The 23,098-nt window shown below is 53.5% G+C and overlaps 8 protein-coding genes across 8 annotated transcripts; 5 read left to right on the top strand and 3 right to left on the bottom strand.

The window, feature by feature from the left end:
• Positions 1-3,904: 3,904 nt before the first annotated feature.
• Positions 3,905-5,325, top strand: J4E78_010216 (uncharacterized protein; the record flags this gene model as incomplete). The annotated part of the gene is made up of 2 exons (XM_049370796.1): positions 3,905-4,796; positions 4,859-5,325. The coding sequence occupies 2 exons, from the start codon at positions 3,905-3,907 to the stop codon at positions 5,323-5,325; spliced, it is 1,359 nt and encodes a 452-aa protein (XP_049217533.1).
• A 1,067-nt stretch (positions 5,326-6,392) lies between these two features.
• On the top strand, positions 6,393-10,231 carry J4E78_010215 (uncharacterized protein; the record flags this gene model as incomplete). Its single annotated transcript, XM_049370795.1, has 8 exons — positions 6,393-6,785; positions 6,851-7,291; positions 7,338-7,389; positions 7,566-7,895; positions 7,946-8,740; positions 8,801-9,445; positions 9,510-10,136; positions 10,191-10,231. The coding sequence occupies 8 exons, from the start codon at positions 6,393-6,395 to the stop codon at positions 10,229-10,231; spliced, it is 3,324 nt and encodes a 1,107-aa protein (XP_049217532.1).
• A 442-nt stretch (positions 10,232-10,673) lies between these two features.
• On the top strand, positions 10,674-11,075 carry J4E78_010214 (uncharacterized protein; the record flags this gene model as incomplete). The annotated part of the gene is made up of 2 exons (XM_049370794.1): positions 10,674-10,815; positions 10,873-11,075. The coding sequence occupies 2 exons, from the start codon at positions 10,674-10,676 to the stop codon at positions 11,073-11,075; spliced, it is 345 nt and encodes a 114-aa protein (XP_049217531.1).
• A 415-nt stretch (positions 11,076-11,490) lies between these two features.
• Positions 11,491-13,432, bottom strand: J4E78_010213 (uncharacterized protein; the record flags this gene model as incomplete). Its single annotated transcript, XM_049370793.1, has 4 exons — positions 11,491-12,107; positions 12,155-12,384; positions 12,442-12,723; positions 12,870-13,432. 4 exons carry the CDS (start codon positions 13,430-13,432, stop codon positions 11,491-11,493), a joined length of 1,692 nt encoding a protein of 563 aa, XP_049217530.1.
• Positions 13,433-14,615: 1,183 nt separating this feature from the next.
• On the bottom strand, positions 14,616-16,471 carry J4E78_010212 (uncharacterized protein; the record flags this gene model as incomplete). The annotated part of the gene is made up of 3 exons (XM_049370792.1): positions 14,616-15,611; positions 15,666-15,878; positions 15,932-16,471. The coding sequence occupies 3 exons, from the start codon at positions 16,469-16,471 to the stop codon at positions 14,616-14,618; spliced, it is 1,749 nt and encodes a 582-aa protein (XP_049217529.1).
• Positions 16,472-18,545: 2,074 nt separating this feature from the next.
• Positions 18,546-19,074, top strand: J4E78_010211 (uncharacterized protein; the record flags this gene model as incomplete). Its single annotated transcript, XM_049370791.1, has 2 exons — positions 18,546-18,554; positions 18,601-19,074. The coding sequence occupies 2 exons, from the start codon at positions 18,546-18,548 to the stop codon at positions 19,072-19,074; spliced, it is 483 nt and encodes a 160-aa protein (XP_049217528.1).
• A 395-nt stretch (positions 19,075-19,469) lies between these two features.
• Positions 19,470-20,894, top strand: J4E78_010210 (uncharacterized protein; the record flags this gene model as incomplete). The annotated part of the gene is made up of 3 exons (XM_049370790.1): positions 19,470-20,050; positions 20,107-20,239; positions 20,292-20,894. 3 exons carry the CDS (start codon positions 19,470-19,472, stop codon positions 20,892-20,894), a joined length of 1,317 nt encoding a protein of 438 aa, XP_049217527.1.
• Positions 20,895-22,369: 1,475 nt separating this feature from the next.
• J4E78_010209 (uncharacterized protein) lies at positions 22,370-22,828 on the bottom strand (the record flags this gene model as incomplete). Its single annotated transcript, XM_049370789.1, has 1 exon — positions 22,370-22,828. The coding sequence occupies one exon, from the start codon at positions 22,826-22,828 to the stop codon at positions 22,370-22,372; it is 459 nt and encodes a 152-aa protein (XP_049217526.1).
• Positions 22,829-23,098: the final 270 nt, after the last annotated feature.

Below are 23,098 nucleotides of genomic sequence, written 5' to 3'. Positions count from 1 at the left end.
GTTTGCTTGTGCGGAGACAAAGACTGTTGGTAGTGGTGGACGTTGAAGTGAATGTTGGTAGCGGAGGCTGTTGATCTGCGATGGGTTTCAACAAGAAGGCATGGAGACATGCTTTATACACCACATCTTTTCGCGGTTTTAGACCATCATGCCGTGCAGTGCCTCGCTATGCCGCCTCGAATATGTTCCGACATGGCTGTTGCGGTAGTCTGGAGACAATGTGCACTGGAAAGAGCTAGTTCAGTTCCCAAATTTAGCTTCGGGAAGAGTAATTCGGTATTAAGACAACGGTATCTAAACACTGAGCCAGGGTGGTTGAGCTGCTTCTTAGATTGAATGATCTGGTACCGCCGAAATCGGGACCTAGACGATATGATGAATACGAGACTATGACCAAGAGCAACTGAAGATGAATGGAGGCCAGCAAGCTACAAAGGCAGTGATCTGCGTTGCATTCAGAGGTCTGTTGCACTCGGCAGCCTTTCGGTGGTGGCGTGGCACCATGATCCAAGAGGACAAAAAAGCATTATAGTGAGAATACGAAAAGCTTGGATGTATCTTTAATTGCCATGTTGTGTGCAGCGAGGCTCTGGACTTGCATGATAGTGCTCTGCCGCGGATTGACGCGCTTAAAATAGTCTCCAGCATCGGTGAGGCAATATCGCCGTACCTGGGGTGGAGTTGAAGATCAGGTGATGCGTGACCGACAGCCAAACCGACGAGCTCGGATAGTATAGCCATATCCAGGTCCCGAATTCCTGGGGTATTGTGCTTACAGAGCTTGGTCTCGACTGGTACTCCGTAATTTAACGCGCAATATGTTTGCTCGGTAAACGGGTCGCTTAATTGGGTAATATGCGATCTGGTAAATCCTCGCTCGTCTCTTCCGATCAATATGCAGGGTTTACCCGGGATCATCAGCCATACGGTGATCTAAGCTTGCGGCTTCAAGAAGGAATGTATAGACAAGTAGAGTAAAACCATCTCCACTCGTTTTGACTTGTCTCAATTTCCTCGCATATGGATGTACATTAATCGATCCGTCGGGGGGTTCTGTTCGCCTCAAATCTCGGTTCAGGCAACGTTCTCGCCTCCGGATAATTCGATATACGGAATCACAAGACTTGTTGATGCTGCCGTTGTGTTCAGCTCATGTGTTTGGTAGAGTCTCGCGAAGACAATTCCACGCCGTGCTGATCAATTGGCTCATCCGCACAAGACAGAAAGACATTCCGGGGGTCTGGATCGTCCACGAAGCTCTGTAGTCGCTCGCAGTACGCTCTTCATAGATCATAGCAAGAAGGCCTGCCACACCAGGAGATACGGAAGTGCCCGGAGTGATCAAGAGAACGGTCCGCCTTGTATGCGAACACTGTCATGCATCCACGTGCCAGCTTTTCAAGGTCAGATAACAAATCGGTTGTCTCCATGGAACACCAAATACGCAAGCTGAGAGGATCGTTATAGTAGTGTACTCCACAGCTACCTCGTTGGTAAGCTTTGTCTTTGCCACACTCGATCGAAGTCAGAAACTGCAACAAGCCCTTACGCATGTATTGAGACGAAATGAACGAGACGACGAGGCAACCCTTCGCAGCCCAGCTCTGGAACCCGAGGAAATCTCCCACTATGTGAGAGCTTGTGGTTTTTAGGATGTACCCAATACCCAGATCCTGCGATCTCATCTACCAAACAGATGACGACAATGCGCTCCGGGGCGTCGATCATTACGCGTGGGAGAGGGAGTACATCCTCGCTGTTGCGCTGAGCAATGGGCGCTACGGTTTGTTAAGTCCGAAGGAAACCCCTTCGCCGTCATCAGTGAGCTAGGCGGATCTCGGCAGCGACACCGTATAGAGATGCCTCCGGCCGAGGTGTGGCTCAGGAGGCCCAAGTGGCTCATGCGCTCGGCTTGTTTACGTTTCGCATTCGCGATACCGAGAGTGAGTTGGTCTATTTGCGGTGGCGTTTTTGATTCAGACTCTGCAGAAGCCTAGTTCCAGCTGAACAAGTGAGCTGACCTACAGCATGAGTCGCTGAGTTATTTGTGAGCATGTGTTTGGTACCCCGCGATTAATCCGACATATTCGATGACAAAGTCGTGGCGGAGGAGCAAGCCAAGATGGCGGGACATGCCTGACGTCAAGCCACAGACGACACTGAGGGGCCAGAGCATTGGCAAGACAGCTGAGGAACGCAGACGGACTTAGTTGGGAGATGGTGACAGGGCAGCCGTTGACGCTCAATCGCGGTAGGAGTAGAAGCGTGGTGAGGCTGAGCAATGCCAGGGCCTAGCCAAACCTTAGGGCGCTAGCGAGATCGACCGAGCCGTTTAGGCAGTCTCCACTCCGTGTGTTCCGGAGCGATCCACACCGGATTTTCCTTGTCTCCTGGAGTCCATCACCACAGGATTAGCAACAGTTGTGCTAGATCGTCGATTATCCCGCCAGCGCACAGCAGTGCATCGTGGGGTGACCCTGGGAACAACTCCCGTCTAGCAACTATCGATAGTGTTGAGACGCACGAACGCCATCACGAGTGTTGATCAAGCAGACGAACAGCAAGGCCGCAACACCAGACTGCTAAGACGACAAGGGACCCAGTATGAGGTTACTCGCCATATACCGTCAGAACCGGTCTTCGGCCCAGAAAGATGGCCGAGCAGCGTATACACCGGTGTACGAGCGGGTACGCGAGATCTGCCGGGCACCAGCCAAGAGAGGGTAGGGGATTCGGGCCCCTGAGAGTCCCACGGTACGCAGCGACTCCCTGCATGACCTCTGCGACGTCCATCGACAGCATCTTTACGCGAGCATCCACATCGTCACATCTCCAGAGAATGAAGATGGCTAGCTCAGCAATCTAGCTCCTGACCGAAGAAACTCAGATTCCGACTGCGCTCACGTGCCTCGCATCGCCGCGGGGGCAGAGAAGCATAGTAATGGTGGCATCCCAGCTATCACGGAGCGATCGCGTCTTTACTCGCAATGTGCCATCCATGTGCAAATCGATGCAAGTACCAATGCTTAGCACAAGATCTGAGGAAATTCATCGCGGAGGATCCCCCAACGGGTGTAAACGACGGAACGAACAAAGAAGTCGCTTTAGGCAAGGCTGATAAGATCAACACCGCTGAAACGTTCACACATACAGTCTACCCCTGATGAGCTGATCGGGACTTCTGCGCGCGCAAGTCTGCTTCCCTGGAGGCGGACTATTGATATGTCCAACAGTAGTCTCTGAGCTAACCGGATAAGTGGGCCTTTAGAACCCTTCGGGACGACGTCGGGATCAAAAATAAACTAAGCTTTCGCTTAGCGATTCGCTTTGACCGTGATGCAAAGCCTCGGGTCGTCGATACCTGCAGCGGCATCATTTCTGGTGTGTCGATCTTTGCTGTAGTACTGCCCTAAAGGTTTGTATAGCATCGCATCGCAACACCATGGCCTTTAGAGATACAGCAAAGCCTTTTACCTCATCATTTCGCGACGAGCTGAGCTGATAAAACTTGCATCTATCAGGTCCAGACTCAGCCTGCCATTGGGCTCTCATTGGCGGCGGCCTCGGTACCTGCATGCGTGCTGCACGTTCCTGGCGTTGGCGACCACGACAGTTCACCCGGAGCTAGGCTAAAGTTTGGTGGACTATTGTTTCCAGGCACTGCCGCCAACTCCTTCAGGAAGACAGGTCGAACTTACCGGCCATGTTTTCGTCTCCACCCATGACATCGATCTCAAATCAGTAGTCAACCACCGAGGTCGACAGAGCATGACTATGTGCCTCTTGTGTATATAAGACCCTCTGGCACACTGGGCAGTAACTCATCATCAGCTCATCAGCATCGGTCCTTCACTACTACAATCTCCTACACTACTTTCGCTACTCTTCTATTCGATCCTTCGATATGCGTTACTCTCTCTTCCTCGGGGCTGCTGCCCTCGTGGCCGCTTCTCCTGCTCCTCAGGCATTCGATGTCAACCAATTCGATTCCATGGCCAACAACCTCGCTCAGGGCCCCAAGGCAGGCGTCGTCAGTGAGCAGGCCTACAACCAGGCCAAGGCTCAGGACGTTGCCGCCGCTGCTGCTACCGGCGCTGCCACTGCTCAGCAGGCAAAGAGGACCGTTGGTGCCCAGCTTGAGGCACGCGACCCTACTTTCTGGTGGAACTGGAACCAGCAGAACAACCCTCCTGCTCCCGCTCCTACCAAGGCTCCTGCTCCTGCTCCCACCGCCGCACCTGCGGAGAACCCATCCTCTACCAACCTTGCACCATCTTCGTGCACCCCGGTCAGCTGGACCAACACCTTCGCGTTCACTGCCGATCCCGCTTGTGCTACTCAGATCGAGGTCGGCACCTACTGCGGATTCATCAACCCCGATGACCCATGTGCTGCTCAGCCCAACGCCTACGGCCCACCTACCACCCCCGACACTGCCGATGCTTTCAAGAACAACGAGGTCTACCACAAGATGGCCACTAGTGCTAAGTCGCCATCTGGCTACACCTCCTCTTTCGTCGACCTCAGCGCTTCCGTTGAGGGCAGCGGTTACCTCGGATACTACGAGCTTACCAGCTACGACACTGCTGCTTGCGCCGCCAAGTGCGACTCTACCTCCACCTGCACTGGTTTCAACATGTACATCGAGCGTGACCCCAAGTGGAACCCGCGCCAGTGCTCTTGCGACAAGCCCGACTCTGTCACTCGCTTCAAGTGCACTCTTTGGGGACAGGATGTCAAGAAGGAGTCTGCTACCAACGTCGGCCAGGGCCAGGATGGATTCGAGGTCGTGATAGGTAAGTTCTGGCTGTCCGAAGTGCATGTGAGACATATACTGACTTCGTCCCTCTACCTCTAGTCGGTTCCAACGGTTACAACAAGGGTACCTACAACCCTCCCACTCCTCCTTCTTGCAGCAAGCCCCAATCTTGCGGCCACAAGCTCCACAACCAGCAGCCCTACTGCATGGGTCAGACTACTTTCCCCGGTCCTTTCGATCCTTCTCTCTGCGCTGCCTACGCTCAGAAGCAGAACGAGGTCAACCGCAAGCACGGCATCATTGGCGCATGGCTCTCCATGTTCGGCATGAACAAGGGTGGCTGCGTCCAGTTCCAGGCTGCTTACCTCGAGAAGGACGGCAAGGGTTTCGGTACCCACTGCCGTCTCTTCACCAAGAAGTTCCTTGCCACCCAGGCCAACCTCGACATCAGCGTCGGTGGTACCTCCAAGTGGGGCTGCCAGAAGTCCTTCACCTGGGACGTCGATGTCAACGCCAGCTTCAACTGGGGTGGCTGGTCTTACTTCAAGAACAAGCGCGACGAGTAAACGCTCGCTGCTCTTCCGACAACAACAACGACTTATGTCTGCATCGCATGGGCGCACCAAAATTCGAGATGGTGATGGTTGACGGTGGATATCATGACTAATACTCTTCTTCGTTTCTGTAAATAATAACTCTTTGGCTTTACATTGAGCATTAGCTCGTCGCATAGTCACTCCTTAGTATGATTCTAGCATCTTGGTAGTTATAATGTAACAATATGTGCTCTTTGAACTTGCCTTCTTCTGCTTATTGAAGTATCGTCCTGATCGAATCAACTCATCTACTGGGCTTGCTCAAAAGATCCCAATCGATCGTACGACGAGTTTGACGGCGGAGCTCGAACAGTCAACCCTGTGCATTCGAAGACCCTTCCACGTGTGCGCGTCGCTCGCCTGAACAGGTCTGCAGCTTACGTTGAGATGCACACACGCAAATTGAATGATCTGAAGTCAACGCAAGCTTCAGGGTGTTATGTTTTTGTTTTCCTGAACGAGGTGCTAACAGGATGCGTTGGTGGACGGAACCAAAGATACCAAGCGCGCTTCGAACGGAAGATAGACCAAACGGTCGGGACTGTGCCCCACAGCGCGTGATCGCCTGGCACGAGCGGGGAACCTTCACCCATCTTCCGTGAGAAGACAACGTTCTGAACAAAGATCCGTAACGTTCTGAATTGTAAACTTTATTGTCAAGCAACCAAGACGCACCATTTTTCGCTTTGAAACCGTCGCAGACGCATGAAGAGGAGAGAAGTGCATTACAATATGTCTCGTGGACTCGTGCATCCTGGGCTGGGTTCATGCAGGGCAGAGTGGAGGAGTGCGGGGAAGCGCTGCGCGGTCGTGTTTAATTCGGCAGAACACAAACACGAGAAAGGGAAACGCGGCCCAAAGGTACCGCCTTATTGTACCACCATGTCTCGCAAACTGTGGCACTTGTGGTGCTCACTCACACTGCATTCTGGCCTTCGTTCAGCTGCTAGCCGTGCCTTCTTTCGGAACAACTTTGGAAATCGCCAACAGATGCGGGTTTTCAGCTTCTCCATTTGCTCGTTTTCATTCGAGACAGCATGAGTCCTTCTCTGAACTGTCTCACTGGCCGTAGGGCGCTGGCCCTTCGCCCGCAGCGGGGCAGCTTACTTGCTACGCTGAAGCAGTGTGCTGTCACCTCTGGTCTGAAAGCAACACCTCTGCTGGAACGTGGTGATCGTTCTTCAAAACATACTTTGGCTACAACAAGCCTTCGGGGACTTAGCCGCCCGCACCCGCCCGCGCTTTCCCTGCAGCACCATGTCTCGCAGGTTACCGCTGTCGCGCGGTATGCATCCGGGCAGGCATCGGATCCGCACGACGAGGAGCTACCTAGCACCCCGCCGTTCACCGCAGGTCCTTATTCCAACCTCACTATTGGAGTACCCAAGGAAAGCTATCCTGGCGAACGAAGGGTCGCGATTACGCCACAGGTATAGTCTCCTCTCGCATTCGCTGTCTTTGAGACACATACTTACTTGATAACCTTATTTTGCAGAACGTGAAACTCTTGCTTAAGAAAGGCTTCTCGCGCATTCTCATCGAGCGTGGAGCTGGCAGTGCTGCGCAGTTTACGGATGAAGCGTTTGAGCAAGCTGGCGCGCAGACAGTCGATCGCAGGAATGTCTTCTCAGAGAGTGATATCCTGCTCAAGGTCCGGGCCCTTAGCATCGATGGAAAAGACAGCGAAGTGGATGCCATCCGGGAGGGCGCCACCGTCATCTCAATGCTCTACCCGATGCAGAACATGCCGGCCGTTGATCGGATTGCTTCCCGCAAGGCCACTGCATTCGCAATGGACATGATCCCACGTATCTCACGAGCGCAAGTTTTCGATGCACTGTCGTCAATGGCGAACATCGCTGGTTACAAAGCCGTCCTGGAAGCTTCCAATACCTTTGGTCGCTTCTTAACCGGTCAAGTGACTGCTGCTGGAAAGGTGATCGTCACTTCGTCCAATTCAGATCCTTGCTAAACATTGCTAGATACCTCCCTGCAAGGTCCTCGTAATCGGTGCCGGTGTCGCGGGTCTGAGTGGTAAGTTCTGACAGTACGAAGTGCATGTGAGACATATACTAACTTCGTACTTCCACATCTGCAGCCATTGCTACAGTAAGTGCGGCACTTCCCTAGATCCACGCAGTCTTACTAACGTCGGCGCCAGGCTCGACGTATGGGTGCCATTGTTCGTGGTTTCGACACTAGATCTGCAGCACGTGAGCAGGTCCAATCTCTAGGTGCGGAATTTATTGAAGTCGATATCGCCGAGGACGGCTCCGGAGCTGGTGGCTATGCCAAAGTCATGTCCAAGGAGTTTATCGAGGCGGAGATGAAACTATTCTATGACCAGTGCCGAGAGGTTGATATCGTCATTACCACTGCCCTAATCCCAGGCAAGCCCGCACCGAAGCTTATCACCAAGGCCATGCTCGGCGCGATGAAACCCGGTTCTGTGATCGTGGATCTAGCGGCTGAAGCTGGTGGTAACTGTGAAGCTACTGAACCTGGAAAAATGGTGGACTACAAGGGTGTTTCTGTTATAGGTATGTATTCGTGGCTTTCTAGGACGATCCGACACTGACCACGAGTGCAGGATACACCGATCTTCCATCCCGTCTACCCACCCAGTCGTCAACTCTGTACTCTAACAACGTTACCAAGTTTCTGCTTTCGCTCACCCCAAAAGACAAGAAGGAGAAGTACTACGATGTCGATCTCACTGACGAAGTCACTCGCGGAGCCATTGTCACATACAATGGCAAGATCCTTCCACCAGCTCCGCGTCCAGCCCCTCCACCAGTTCAAGCCAAACCCGCACCTTCGCCGGCCGATCAAGTTGCCAACGCTGTTGCCCTGACACCATGGCAAACGCAGTCTCGACAGGTAGCTAGCGTAACGGCTGGCATGACTGCTGCACTAATTCTAGGTAAATTCACGGGCCCAGTTTTCATGACCAACGCCTTTACCTTCTCATTGGCCAGTCTTATTGGTTACCGCGTGGTCTGGGGGGTGGCACCTGCTTTGCACTCTCCGCTTATGAGCGTAACGAACGCCATCTCTGGTATCATCGGAGTTGGTGGCCTGTACGCTATGGGTGGCGGCTATCTGCCCGGGACCATTCCGCAAACCCTCGGAGCCTTGTCGGTCCTATTGGCCTTCGTTAACATCTCGGGTGGTTTCGTTATATCTAAGCGTATGCTTGATATGTTCAGACGACCTACTGATCCCAAAGAGTATCCCTGGCTTTATGCAGTACCCGCAGCTCTGTTTGGTGGCGGTTTCATCGCAGCAGCTTCCACTGGCATGGCAGGTCTGGTCCAAGCAGGTTACCTTGTCAGTAGTGTTCTCTGCGTGACCTCGTTGTCAGGACTTGCGTCGCAGACAACAGGTAAGTCACGACTGTACGAAGTGCATGTGTGACGTTTACTGACTTCGTACCACTATGCAGCTCGTCGCGGCAATTTCTTGGGCATACTTGGTGTTTTCTCAGGTTTTCTTGCATCCCTGGCAGCCGTCGGCTTTTCTTCTGATGTTCTCACCCAGTTCGCCGGTCTCGCTACGGTGGGTACTCTTGCTGGACTAATGATCGGACGGAGGATCACGCCTACCTCGCTGCCCCAGACGGTCGCGGCACTGCATTCGGTCGTCGGTCTCGCTGCTGTACTCACGAGTATCGGTAGCGTCCTAGGCCACTCTGGTGATATCTCAACTCTTCACATGGTTTCCGCCTACCTTGGTGTTCTCATCGGTGGTGTCACTTTCACCGGATCGATCGTTGCCTTCCTCAAGCTAGCCGCAAAGATGAGCTCGAAACCTCTGGCGCTACCTGGCCGGCATCTCATCAACAGCACGTTGCTCGGGGCGAACGTAGCAACCATGGGTGCCTTCTTGACCTACGCACCGGGCGCACCTCTTATCGGCGCAGCATGTCTCGTTGGGAACGCAGCTCTGTCCTTTGTCAAAGGCTACACGACCACTGCTGCAATTGGCGGAGCAGATATGCCAGTTGTTATCACAGTACTCAACGCATATTCCGGGTTCGCATTAGTAGCCGAGGGTTTCATGCTGGATAACCCACTCCTAACAAGTGTTGGTAAGTCCTGGCTGTACGAAATATATGTGAGACATATACTGACTTCACACCTCTTTCTCTGCAGGTGCCCTCATCGGGGTATCAGGCTCAATTCTCTCATATATCATGTGCGTTGCCATGAACCGAAGCCTCACCAACGTCCTCTTCGGCGGCATAGCCCCCACAGTCCAATCCCAGACCAAGGTCGAGGGCGAGATAACCAAGACCACATCAGAAGAAACAGCTGAAGCTCTCGTCAACGCAGAAAACGTCATCATCGTCGTCGGTTACGGCATGGCCGTGTCGAAAGCGCAGTACGCACTCGCCGACTTTGTCAAAAGCCTGCGTGCGAAAGGCATCAACGTGCGCTTTGCCATTCACCCAGTCGCAGGCCGCATGCCAGGACAATGCAATGTGCTCCTCGCCGAAGCATCCGTCCCCTACGACATTGTCCTCGAGATGGATGAGATCAATGACGACTTCCCGGAGACAGATGTCACACTTGTTATCGGCGCAAACGACACCGTTAATCCCATCGCGCTGGAACCTGGTAGTGCCATTGCGGGTATGCCGGTGCTGCATGCGTGGAAGAGCAAGCAGGTTGTTATTATGAAGAGGGGCATGGCGAGTGGATACGCGGATGTGCCCAATCCGATGTTCTTCATGGAGAATACGAAGATGTTGTTTGGCGATGCTAATGAGAGCTGCAACGGTAAGCCATCGCTTGGACTGATTGATGTTCAGGATTTTGCTAACGAGACTTTAGCTATCAAACGTGCACTAGAGGAGAAGATTAAGGGGCTGTAGATAGATTTCGCATGGAGGATTCAAGTACTTGCATCATCGTTCGTGATCCATAGATGGTGCTTTCCAAGAGAGTGCCTGCATAGTACATCGTGGCAAAGACAGTTCTGTCGCGGAAATTACACTCGTTGAAAGCAGCGTGTTCTTCTTGCGTCTGCAGGATTCCAATAGCTCGCATCCAGACCCACGACGAGAATTCGATGAAGAGCGGGGCACACACCCCTGTCAGCCACGCGCTGCAACGCGTCCAACGGCAGAGCGCGACCCATGCCGATGACGTAAATCGGGATCCATGTACCACGCATCCAACCTTGGAAGTCTATGAAACCTGCAAAGCGCAGTTCTTGTGGTAATAACGACTTGTGAAGCTTTCCAGGTCCTTCTCTAAAGCACACGCGCGCATCCAAACAGACTTGACACCAAAGATACAACAACAGCAGCAACAATGTCCCTCCCCCTCCTCTTCACGCTCCCGCCCTCGAACCGCCATGAATTCCTCCTGCTCGACACGTCCTCCAAGATCACGTTGAAGTCGCTCAACGCGCAGATCACGTCTACAATCTCCTCAAGCCCCAACTGCGCCGAATGTACGTCGAACAACGCTTCACAGATAGCCTGGAGATATCGCTAACATCTGAAACCAGTCATGGCCAAGCACAAGGCCGCCGACGGCCCCAAAGAGACGATTCAAGAGTTCAGAATACACTGGGATACCAAGACGCGGGATGGCAAGATCTGGCCCGAGTACACTGTCGTGACGGATGAGAACTTCCCAGCGATATTGGAGTTGCTGAAGGCGAATCCCGTCATGGGTGTGCTGGAGATAAAGCTCGGTAGCTCAGAGTAGAATAGGTTAGGATAAGACACAGAATCACAGCATAATTCATGACAATGAGACAAAGACGCTGCAGTTGTTTGAGAACCTTGTTTTCGTACACATTAGGATGCGACGACGGGAGCATTGCTCTAGCCTAGTCGTGGTTCGTTACACCCGGAGTATATATACTACGTAAGAAAAGCTTCGATACAAATAGCGTCGAAGTCATGTGAAAGGAGAGTGCGCCAGGAGGTAGTCTGGCGTCGAAAGCCAAGTGGAGGGTATCCGTAAATAACCGATGAAAACGCCAATGTGTAAAGAAAATGCCGCTGGTATGCCATACCCATTGGGCTCATGCAACATATGATGAATGCGCCGTGTTTGTAAAAGAAAATCGAGTGAACAGTACGCCGCCGCCGAGATCGAGAGCTGTGCAATCCTCGTGTCACTTTGGCGACTTATCCGTTGGCTCAGTGATCATCTGCTGCCAATGCACCAGATCCCGACTCAAGAAGTCCATCATCTGGGTAGTGCTCAAATTCTTGAACTTCGCCAGGTCTGTATCCTCGTCCTTCTGCTGCTCTTGGACCGGCTCGCCGTTTGCTGGTTGGACTGCCGGAGCAAGGCTTCCATGTTTCTCCCCTGTAGCCATCTCGACCTGTCGTTGAGCTATGTAGCTCTGCATAGCTCCGGCTGGCCTTCGTATGTCGTTCCAGGAAAGTTTTTGCAGCCGCCAATTCTTTGTCTTGGTAGGTTTTTGTCCGGCTGTGCCATCGCTGCTGTCATGCCCATTGCTCGCTCCGTTTGTCATGTTCGTTTGCGGAGACTGTGCGATGTCGTTCTTGGGTGAAGTGCCGTTGGTCGCGGGCATGGTGTCTCTTGAGTACTGATTCCGCCCAAGTCGACCACGGGCCTTCTGTGGTGGACGTCCACCTCTCCGTGGGGCAGGCGCAGGCTTAGGTTCTGCGACGGGGGTGTCGGGGATTATAGCTTCGGTCGCTATTGGGGCCATAACGGGCTCTTCGATGGTAGGGGCAGGTGTGGGCTCGGGTTCCTCTGTATCTAGCGACTGTCAGCCAAAGCCTTACTCCACTAAGCACAATTCATACCGTCTCCCTTTCTTCGCTCTGCACGGCCTTTCCGTCGATTCGCGGCTTCGTTACGGTGACTTTCGCGCTCCTTCTCGCGCTGTTCTTTTTCGCGTTGACTCTTTGCCGCAGCTCCGCGAGGTTTTTGCTTAGGAGCAGATGCCTTTGTACTATCGTCTTCCGATTCTATCACTGGCGAATTGCTAGGGGAGCGAGAGCCGGTCCGCTGTCGTTTGATCTCTGGCTTTGTCCTGCAGATTGTCAGCTAGATGTCCCTAGCGGCACATGGAGCAGCAAGCAAGACTCACTCTTCGCTGTCGTCGCGACTCCGCTTCTTTCGATTGCCGTTCTCTGAGGCTGTACCGCCCTCATGCTTGCTTTCTTCGAGCACCTTGCGGAGCACCTCGTCTTCGTCGTAGGCGGCTCGACTGTTCATGGTCGAACGACGCTTGCCAAAGGAATCTACACTCGCCCTATTGTTGCGATCCTTGTCCTTGCCTGGGTGTCCGTCTGATTCCTTGGAAACAGAAGATTTGCGGTTCTTGCTGTGTTGTTGATCGTAGACGGGGAGGTATCGAGAGTACTTTTGACTAGAATGGCAATCTCGTTAGCTCTCCATAGATAGTAAGGTAGTGGTCGCGCGATGGAGGAAATCTAGGGCTTGAGACCAAAGACAGAGAAACGCGTAGCGGGGTACAGAGCTCAAATGAGAACGACGATAAAGACAAGCACGTACCCTTTGGGACTTGATGTAACCTTGTGGAGGTCTTTCCTGCACTCCTCGCAGAAGTACTCGTCTGGGCTGGCAGCTTCGTCCATGATGCCTACACAGCCTCCGTGTTGCCAGACCTTGCAGACGTCGCACTGAATGAACAGTCCGCCAAGTTCATCGGCTTGCACATCTGGGTCCGCGAGAGCAGACATGGACTTGGGAGTGTCAGATGGCGGGCCCGGGTACTCCTGGTAGCCACACACGCATCGGGTGACCTCATCCTCCTCTGCGATGTCGTCTTCGAGCTCGTCGTCGAGCTTCGCCGACTCATCCTCGTCATTGTCGTGCTCGCGTGTTCGTCGGCGTGTCAGAGGCGGCTCGGGCTGCACACCGTGAGGCGTTTCTTCGGGCTCTTCCGAGGAGAGCGAGTGTGGGGTCGACGACTTTGGCGGCGATGTCTGTTTGGGATTGACTCTGGATGCACGATCGGTACGCGCTGATGAGACGGAGGATGAGGAGTTGCTGTGCGTTGCGACGCTGGGTGGGGGCTGGGTGGTGCGAGCCCGCGATGACCGTCGCGGCGACATTGTTCCTGTAGCTGTCGCTATCGGCAAATGCAATAGCTGAGCAGTGTATGAGCGAGAGCGATGCTGGCAAGCTGGGTGGTGTCGGATGCGCTTGGGAGGGTGGCCGGCCGAACGAGGTCAGAGGCAGGAAGAAGGACTAGAAGGACGCGGTAGTGGACCGTGACGTGACGGAAGCGATGCAAGTCAATGGCAGAGGCGTCGCTATCGCGCAATGACGACGCTCTCGTCGGCGACAGTGGTGTCTGCTGGAGCGCAACGGTGACGCTGCAGGTGCGGAGACAGCGGGCCAAAAGCTCCACGAGCTTCAGAGCGCGGCAAGGGAATGGATGGACGACTGGAAAAGAATGCCGAGGTGCGACAGGAACATGATATGGCTTGGAGCGGGCGTCTGGGGAGCTGGACCGGGACAATGCTGTGGGAGTGACCGAGCTGCCAGGACTCGATTTTACTCCTCACGCTCTAGCGGGCGGAACGCGAAATGGAACCCATTGCCCAGGTGGACCGACACGCCAACCGTAATCCCCGTCACGTGACGTGGGCTCATCCGACCCTTGCACCCTTAGCAGCATGGCGGATCCGTGCGCGTAGAGGCTGTCGACGACTTTGGGGGCGTACAAGGGAGCGAGATGGAATATCTGCGACTTTGGTCTGGGTACGTTGAGCGCTTTGAGGGAATATCGGTGAGGGGCACAAGGTGCTGGCTGGCAGGTTTCGATTCAGAAGTTGCCCAGTGATCCGCTGCCGATGAGGCAGTCGCGCTAGCTCGCTTCGCGCGAGGGGTCCCACCGCCTGCGTGCATTGCCACTGGCCCTTGATTCACGCGAAACACATCATTACCGCTCGAGCGCCTGCCCCATCACGGGCGAAGCAATGTGAGCGTGAGGCGCTGAGTGCATCTTGAAAAAGAATGTTGTGGAGAAATGTAGTTACGACAAGTTCTGCATGGCTCGCTCACCAGAACGCCTTACTGAACGGAGAAACTGCGCACATCGATGCTACATATTCATATTTGCTCCTTGTTGTCCTATTGTAGATTCCAGGCCTCTTCAGCATTCTCACTCTATGCGTTGAGAACACAAAAGGAGCGGATCAGTCAAGCTCGGGGACAACACATCATCAACATTGAAAGGGTATTAAACTTCATTCGCTAATTATACAAAAATTGTTCTATCCACAGAAAGCCTTAGGCCTTGCCCTCGATAATCTCCTTGTGTGTACCTGGAACAGGTGCACCGTTGGTCTTGTTCTTCTCCTCATACTTCGCGCTGATGCCAGTCATGCCATTGGCAACCTTGTTGTCCTTGGACTTGGCCATGCCATTGTGAGTTCCGTTGAATCGCAGGTTGGCGATACCGGGGTAGCCCTGGACACCAGTAGCCTTCTCCAGACGCGAGGCGATATCCTCAGACACTTCCCTGAAGATGGCGATCTGGCGCTTGATGATCTCCTTGTTGGACACAGTCGACATGTGGCCAGAGATGTTGTTCACCCAGCGGTCCTTGGCAGCATCGTCAAAGACCTTCTCCCACAATGTGCGTGGTGCGTTGAAGTCCTCTGGGCGGATCTCGGACAGGAAGGTGATCGCCTCGCCGGTGAAGTTTCCGTGGAGCTTGTCAAGGTCGACAGTGCGCTCCTTGAAGCTAATGGGCTGAATGCTGCTGAGATAGTTGGGCCTCGATCCCTGGTTGTAGAATGCCATATTGCCGTCTCGCTGGAAGTTACCCATGCGGTATGCGACACGTGGGGAGTTGACCGGCAGTTGTTGGTAGTTGGCGCCGATGCGGTGGCGGTGGGTGTCGGGGTAGGAGAACAGGCGGGATTGCAAGAGGGGATCCGCACTGGGCTCGATACCTGGAACCAAGTGTGCAGGGTTGAAGGCGACTTGCTCGACCTCGGCGAAGTAGTTCTGCACGTTCTCGTTCAAGAAGAACTCGCCAACCTTGCGGAGCGGGAACTGGCTCTGAGGCCAGACGTGTGTCATGTCGAACACGTTGATCTTCTGCTTCTCCCAGACCTCCTCAGCCTCCTTCGCGGTCATGGTCTGGAACATGACGTCCCAGCCAGGGAAGTCACCCTTCTCGATGGACTGGTATAGGTCCTTGGTCGAGTAGTCAGGGCCGTAGTTGAAGGAGTCTTCTTGTGTGATGAAAGCAGTGCCCTGCTTGCTCTTGAAATGCAACTGTAGACGAAGTCAGTATATGTCTCACATGCACTTCGTACAGTCAGAACTTACCTGACAGTATACCCAGTCACCGTTCTTGTTCTGAAGCTTGTGTGTGTGGCCGTGGTATCCATGCATCTTGCGGTAACCATCGGGAATACCACGGTCACCGAAGAGGATCATGAACTGATGCGCAGACTCTGGGTTTTGCGAAGCAAAGTCCCAGAAAGCAGTAGCATCATCCGCGTGGGTAAGATGGGTTGCGGGATCGCGCTTTTGAGTATGCTGTCCTGGACGTTAGCGTCTGTTTTGTGCCTGACTATCACGGAGGAACTTACGATGAAGTGAGGGAACTTGGCGGGATCCCTAATGAAGAAAACAGGAGTGTTGTTCGCAACTACATCCCAGTTGCCTTCGTCGGTGCGGAACTTGACACTGAAACCCCTAGGGTCACGGGCGCAGTCGTGCGAGCCAGACTCGCCACCAACCGTCGAGAATCGAACGGTGACGGGGCAAGACTTCCCTTGCTTGAAGATGTCTGCCATGCACAGGTCCTCAAGTGACTCTGTGGTTGTGTAGGTACCATGGGCACCGGCACCCTTGGCGTGAACGACTCGCTCTGGGATACGCTCACGGTCGAAGTGGGATAGAAGGTCGACGAGGTGGTGGTCTTGGAGCAGCAGAGGGCCGTTCTCGCCTACTCTTTGGCTTTCGTATGGGTGAGGGTATGGCACACCGTTGGAGGTGGTGTAGATGACATCCTCCGATGAGGCGTTGCGGTCGTCGGCATAGCTGCGGAACTGGTCGCCATTCTTCGAGCCAGTGGCAGCATGCTGAGTGCTGCCATTCTGGTTGTCGTTGGTTGCGCTTGGAGCCATGATTGCGATTTCTTGGGTATCGATATGTGAAGAGAGATGTTTGTGTAATTAAGCTTTCGTCAGAGGCGCCGAAGAATCTTCTTATATGGGATACTGATAACGCCTCCAGCCGCTTCGCATAAATCCCATGTTGAAAACGCATCATCATCGGACTAGCTAGGCGTAGTACGCTCCATGACGCTTAGAGGGTGTCAATCTAGGCCTACATGCCAACCGGTGCGGGTTAGGTTAGAGCACCCGTTGCTTGATAGCAAATCGGGAGAAGTGCGACGTCAAAGGTGGTGGCGACCTCGAGGGCGGTGACAATGCCTTGATAGTGATTGGCTCATCTCGCTGCTATGATGTGCCTCGTTCTATCTTTTCACGATCTGCAGATGTAGATGTAAGCAGCATCCAGACGCAAGCCATTACCAATGGGAAGGTATCTGTAACAAAGCGCGCGAACTGTGACGCGCTGTGGAGTCGAACGTGCGTGTGGAGCCAATTGGAATTCCCTGTTGCTGTTCGGCCCTTTTGTCACGGAATGACATCACTGACCCCAAAACCCGTGCACGTGGGCCGCGTTTCTCATGGCAATACTGGGGAACATCGGCAATCGAAAATGCGGAACCTTAACGTGTATTCCCAAATGCACGTGTATTTCTGACGAGGCGAGATGGGTGTTCGTTATCGAGTCGCCACTATAGTCACTGCCCAGATGAGGCTCATTTGCGGACGGAAGCGGTCACCGGGGCGATCTGCCACACATGGGCACATTGCGCCCACAGATCCGCATGGCAGCGCGCGACAGACGCTGACACCCGAACCTACTCAGAGTGTTGTGCGAACGCATCCGACAAAACTACAGTGACGTAAACGCTTCCTGGTCCTTTCATATCCTTTAACTTCACAATGATCTCACCTTGTCGCAGTATCGAGCAAAGTTCTTATCAAAACCTTCGTGGTCGGTCCTTCGTCGTTCGCTGGACACTTCCGTGTGCGAAAAACTTCCGCGCACCTGTCTTTTTGGGATAGGTGCCATGCGAAATAAAGAACAACACCCGTTTCAGCTACAGTCTGCTGACTTCTTTGGAGAATGCCATGCGGCTACCCCACAGTTCTCCAGCGCTCGGCTGTTCTCGTTCCACGAGTATGCACCTCCGGTATTAAACACTATCGATAAGCCTCATCATCCTGGTCCATCTGGGGCTACGGCTAATATATTTCTAATCTTCCATTGGTGCAGTTGACGAGTTTCATATCAGAACGCTTCTTTTGCACCCATCAGTGCCGGAGGCTAGGTGATTTTCTTCCTGCGCTTTACCCTTCTGTCCATGTGGTCATGAGTTGTTTGAGTTCTGAGCGCCCAGAGGGCGGTGTTGTAAATGCGTATATACAGCAGCGGTGCGGCAGGGACGTGGTCTCATCTACGACCTCTTACATTACCGCAATAACCGCACAGTCCAAGTAAGCCTCAAGAGATACCTACAGCGCGAGCTTTTACGTGGTATCCTTGGAACTGTCAAATACTACCGAGATGTTTGTAACGCCTGTCATCGTTAGTAGCCATGTGTGAGTGTTTATGTTGACGTTCAATGTCGCAATTGCTTACTTGTCTAGCCTGGATCCTTCTGCTATATATGGCTCCAAGCGAGGCAGCGTAGTTCGCAATGAGCTTTCGCAAAGACACAGTATAGCTTCTTCCGACGCATCCTTTGGCGGTCTTCATCGAACGTCTTCGACGAGTTCCAACACCTCCGTTTCGACTGCAGCGTCTTCCACTCCTTCAATCAACAACCAAAATCGCCGGCCTAAGCATCGCAAGACCATTTCGAACAGCTCAATAGCCCGACTTTTCTTACAGAGGAACAAGCCCCAAGAGGTTGCCCCAAAGCAAGCCGAAGCACTGCCTACTTCATCTCCCGTAACGCCTACTCCATCTTCACCTATGGCCGTTGCTACCTCAACTTCACCACCTTCTGCGGATTGGCAGTGCTCTGATCTAGTGGTGCGATCTAAGCAGGATGTCTACCACGTCGATAGGTCAATCATGTGCTATCATTCGCGGTGGTTTTCGAAAGTCTGCGCAGTTGTCATGTCGCCAGTATGTTCAGTCAATTCCCTAGTCTCGATCGCGCTGACACAAGCAGAAATCACCGAAAGGCATCATTGATCTAAGCGCTGACAACCCAGCAGCCGTCGCCGCCATGATGCAGTACTGTTACCAACTGGATTACACGGATCAATTAGCTGGCTCAGACCTTGACGTACCCGAGGAGGTCACTCTGCGCTCTCACGTTGACGTATATATGCTAGCAGAGCGATACGGGATAGCCGGCTTGAAGGCACTCGCACTCCAGAAATTCGAGGACCTCGCGGCAATTGTTTTGGTAGTCGATGGCCAGGAAGAGCAGTTACTGCATGCAATTCGCGCTATCTACGCACCTGAGCGAACGGCCAATGCAGAGAGTCTCAAGAGCGTGGCGATTAAGCTCTGCGCTGACCATGTGCAAGCTTTCATACATGGTACGGGCAGAACCATGGCGCTTGTATACGAGTCAATGGATGAGCTACCGGACTTCAGAGCGGACCTGTTCGACGAGATGGCAACGCGTTGGAAGTAGTGTACGACCGGTAGCGACCCTCGCGGTGGTGGTGAAAGAAGCCGAGCCAGTGTCCCGCTTTCGACAGCTAGGCAAGCGCGCTACCAGTGTTGACTAGTTCCGATACCGCGCTGGGTCTACGCTTTTCACTTCTCACTCGGAGATGCGTCCACTGTCCTCAATTCACTGGCACGACAATAGAGTGTAAGGACTCGAAAAACGCTCACGTTCACCACCGAACCGGGGTGATTACTACGAAATTTCTCCCTCAGGACGACGCGGTCACCTCGTTTCTCACTCACTCCACTTTCTATGGGTGTATAAATACCGAAAATCTCTTCGGAGAGGATCTCCATCCTACTTATCCTCCACAGGCGACTCGATTTAGCGGCAGTCAATATTAACAGCACGTCGACATGAACCAGCAAGATCGCAAACGTGCTTTCGGCAATGCTTTCCAAGGTGCCTCAAATCTCTCGAGTCATCCGCATCGCAAGGCCCTCCGCAGTATCATCGCCTCGTCTCCTGCTTCGACACCACAAATCTTCTACGCGCCTACATTCTCGTTCGGTTCCGACAAAGAGAACGAGGCACTATATCTGCCGGCCCAGGACAAGTTTGCCAAGCCCTTCGATGGCTACCGACATCGTCTTCAGCTTCCTCCACGTACCTCATCTCTTCGTGGTCTGTCGGAGCTGCCTATCGCCGGCAATGGCTTTGAACAAACCTATATCACCCCCCACATGGATATAGATCAAGGCTCGAGTTCACCACTGGATCAGGTATTGGGTGCTTATTCCAACGAGCCCGGCCCCATCGTCTTCGAGGACCCAGTCGGAGGCGTGGGTCCGCTGACTCCGAGTGCGCTTCACTTCCAGACTCTTTCACTGCTAGACCCGCCTCGCAGGTATCGGCCAGATCTGACGTCGCAATCCGCTGTCGACATCAATGCTGCCCGTACCAGTGTCTTTACCATGCAGTCGACCGATCTTCAATAGTAAGCAAACACCATAGACAAAGTATATGAGAACGACTAATACTAACACAACGAAGCTGTTTCTCCGAGATCCAGAAGGACGACGTCATGATCTCTTTCGACAAGGGCAAGCAAATCATGAAGCTCAACAAGTACCTCTTGTGTACAGAGTCTCGTTTCTTCGCACCGATGCTAGACGGCCCATCCATTGTGAGTATTCATTCCGCGCTCAGCACATCGCTCATTGCTAACAACGCCAAAGGAAGGTCAAACACGCTGCATTCGCGTCCGCGACGACTTCCCCTACGCCATCGCAGCCATGATCCAGTACATTCAAGACGGCATCTACATCTTCAACCCCAACATGCGCCTGGAGTACGAGAACATCACCCTTCTAGACCTGCACGTGCACGCGTACGTTGTCGGAAATAAGTACGACGTCGCCAAGCTATGCGACCACGCTATCGGAGAATACATCAACATCGTCGGAATGGTTCTCAGTATGGGCCTCCCTTCCGGAGAAGACCCAACGGACTTCTCCCATAATCCCGAGTTTGATCACAAGCACATCGATGCCGACCCTGTCTCGTCGGTTCTCAACTCCTTCCTGGATTCTCTGGTTCTCGTCTGGCGCAACACTGTAGATGGGAACGATATGTTGCGTCAGGCTGTTCTCGAGCTGCTGAAACCTCATATCAATCAACTCATGCGCTTGAAGTTCTTCCAGACGCTGATGTTGGACTTGACGGGCTTTGGTCGTGATCTCGTTGATAGTCTAGCGGAGGATGGGTTCGACGTCCAGGCTTGGCCTCCGATGGGTGGCGTGCAGCAAAGGGCTAGGGTCAAGTTTGGTACGGCCATCTAGATGGCACCACGCGGTGACAGTGGCGAGTTGTAGCTGAGGATGGCTCAATACATGCGGCATGAGGTCTAGCAGGTACCTAGATAGCTTTATAGCGATCAGGAATGGGAAAGACGATGAACATTGGCGCTGCAGAAACACCTAAAACACTGGGTACAATATCCACTCACTCTCCATCCCTCATCCTCCCTCCTCCCAACCGCTTCGTCTGCTTCCCAGCCAAAACAGTCTGCCACTCCGGACTGACTAGCATCTCCGGCTCCTCCCAAACCCCGACATCAACCCCCCGAGACCTCCCCCCGACCGGCTCGAACGACCCATACCCATGCCGCTACTCATACCTCCGCTTGTGCGACTTGAACGACCCATGCTAGTGCCAGTGCTCATGCCACCGTGTCTGCCACTCTGTCCCATACTTGTTCCGATCGTACCAGGTCCAGCCACACTGCCGCTCCGTCGACTGTGTTTTGTTCCCATACCGCCAATGTCGTGTCTACTGGGGGGATGGTCGACGTAGGATGTTCCTCTGCCGTCGAAGCGGCGGGGGCGGGAGGGTGCGCAACCCATGTGTGGAGTCGAGCGCTGTGTCAAGAGGAATGGTCCTTCTCTATACAGTCGATATCGGTTTGGTCGTACTCATTGACAAGAGCGCTCTTGTAGGAGAGTTCAGTGTTGAATTACGAGTGCGTGTGCTTGGTGTGATGTGCCTGATGGAAGTAGGGTGGAAGCTTCAGATTGAGCTGGTCTTGAGTAAGTGGTAGATTAGAATAGTGGTAGGTCGTCGCATTTACTACGCGGACTATGGAGTCCTTATAGATATTGGGAGTCCATTCTCCCATGTCTATACCTTTGGTTATGGTAGTATCGACGTCAGAGCTACCACCCGCTCACCATATGACATACGCCATGAACTTGATTTCACGACACATGATCCTTGACTCGCTGCACTTCGCAGATTGCAGCCCCTCCTGCTTGTGTTTGTGGCATAGTCTGTGGCTTGCCTGGGAAACCGCGAGGCTTGGCGCGTTGGATGTGTGGCTCAAGCGTGCTGTGATTGGCTGGCACGGGCCGAGTGTGGCTCGTGGGTGTGGCGCCAATATACGCGACGCGTGTCCCCCTCTCGCGATAGCGATATGTGGTGTTGAAATCTTGAACCTGTTCGAGGAGCTTGGGGCATTACTTTTAGTCCAACACATCCAGATTCCGGAGGATTCCTCGGCAAAGTAACAGAAAATGTCCGAAGGTTGGGACGCAATATTGGGATAGCAGAAAAGCCTCCTGTCGAACAGATTCGATACTCATGATATTAGATCATCTACAGTATGTAAGACCCTCCCACATACCCATGCTGTCGTCGCTGTAAGGCTAGGCGCGGAATGGTAGCGGGAGGGTCAGTCAATCTTCGCGATCCGAGTGAGCTCGATCGACCATGGAGCGCAGGACGAGATCTCAAAGAAGATGGCGTGTCATATGAAGGTTCATATCTTTATAAACTTCGTGTGTGACCCGGTGGCTACAATAGGACCTGGCTTGCCATCGACGAGCTTCCATATGGTCGCTGTGGTGAAAGCGAGGGTTCCGCCAACCTTTCCTGCCCTGCCCTCAATTTCAATGGTGTCACCATCCTTAGCCCCGCTCAAGTACGAGATGTGAATGTCTGTCGACACTCCTGCCTTGCTCCGGTTATCCCAAGCTGCGATAGCGATGCCACCAACCCAGTCTATCAGTGTCGCGGAGACGGAGCCATGGATGCTTCCGTGTGTGTTCACATGGTTCTTGGTAAGCGGAAGCTGCGCGCGCACCACGCCCTTGGAGGCATAGGTCAGCTTGATATCGTCAAGCAGGAACTGGTAGATGGGACTGCTAGGCTTGCGGCCCTCCCAAAACTGCTGGACATGAGCGAGGATCTCGGGGTCGTTGGCTGCGTCGCTGGACATGGCTGATACGGATGCGGGAGAAGTGACGCGTGGAAGTGTGAAGATCAGAATGACGGGGCAGTTGAAAATAGCGAGGCAACGCGCGGCGGGGTCGGCGATACTATTCAGCGGCCGCCCTGCGATCAACAAGCGGCAGCTGTGAAACGGCCAGTACGCCAGTGTCAGCGGCCGGGGACGCCACATAGCCAGTCTGTCGCACCGGACCATGCTTCACTGCAGGCCACGACTTTCTCCAATATCGCAGACCCCAATGTTCGCCTACATACAGCC

The sequence above is a fragment of the Alternaria triticimaculans genome (genome assembly GCF_023758025.1).
Source record: "Alternaria triticimaculans strain BMP 0046 chromosome Unknown scaffold_28, whole genome shotgun sequence".
NCBI classification, from domain to species: Eukaryota; Fungi; Ascomycota; class Dothideomycetes; order Pleosporales; family Pleosporaceae; genus Alternaria; species Alternaria triticimaculans.
This window is presented reverse-complemented; position numbering and strand designations above follow the sequence as displayed.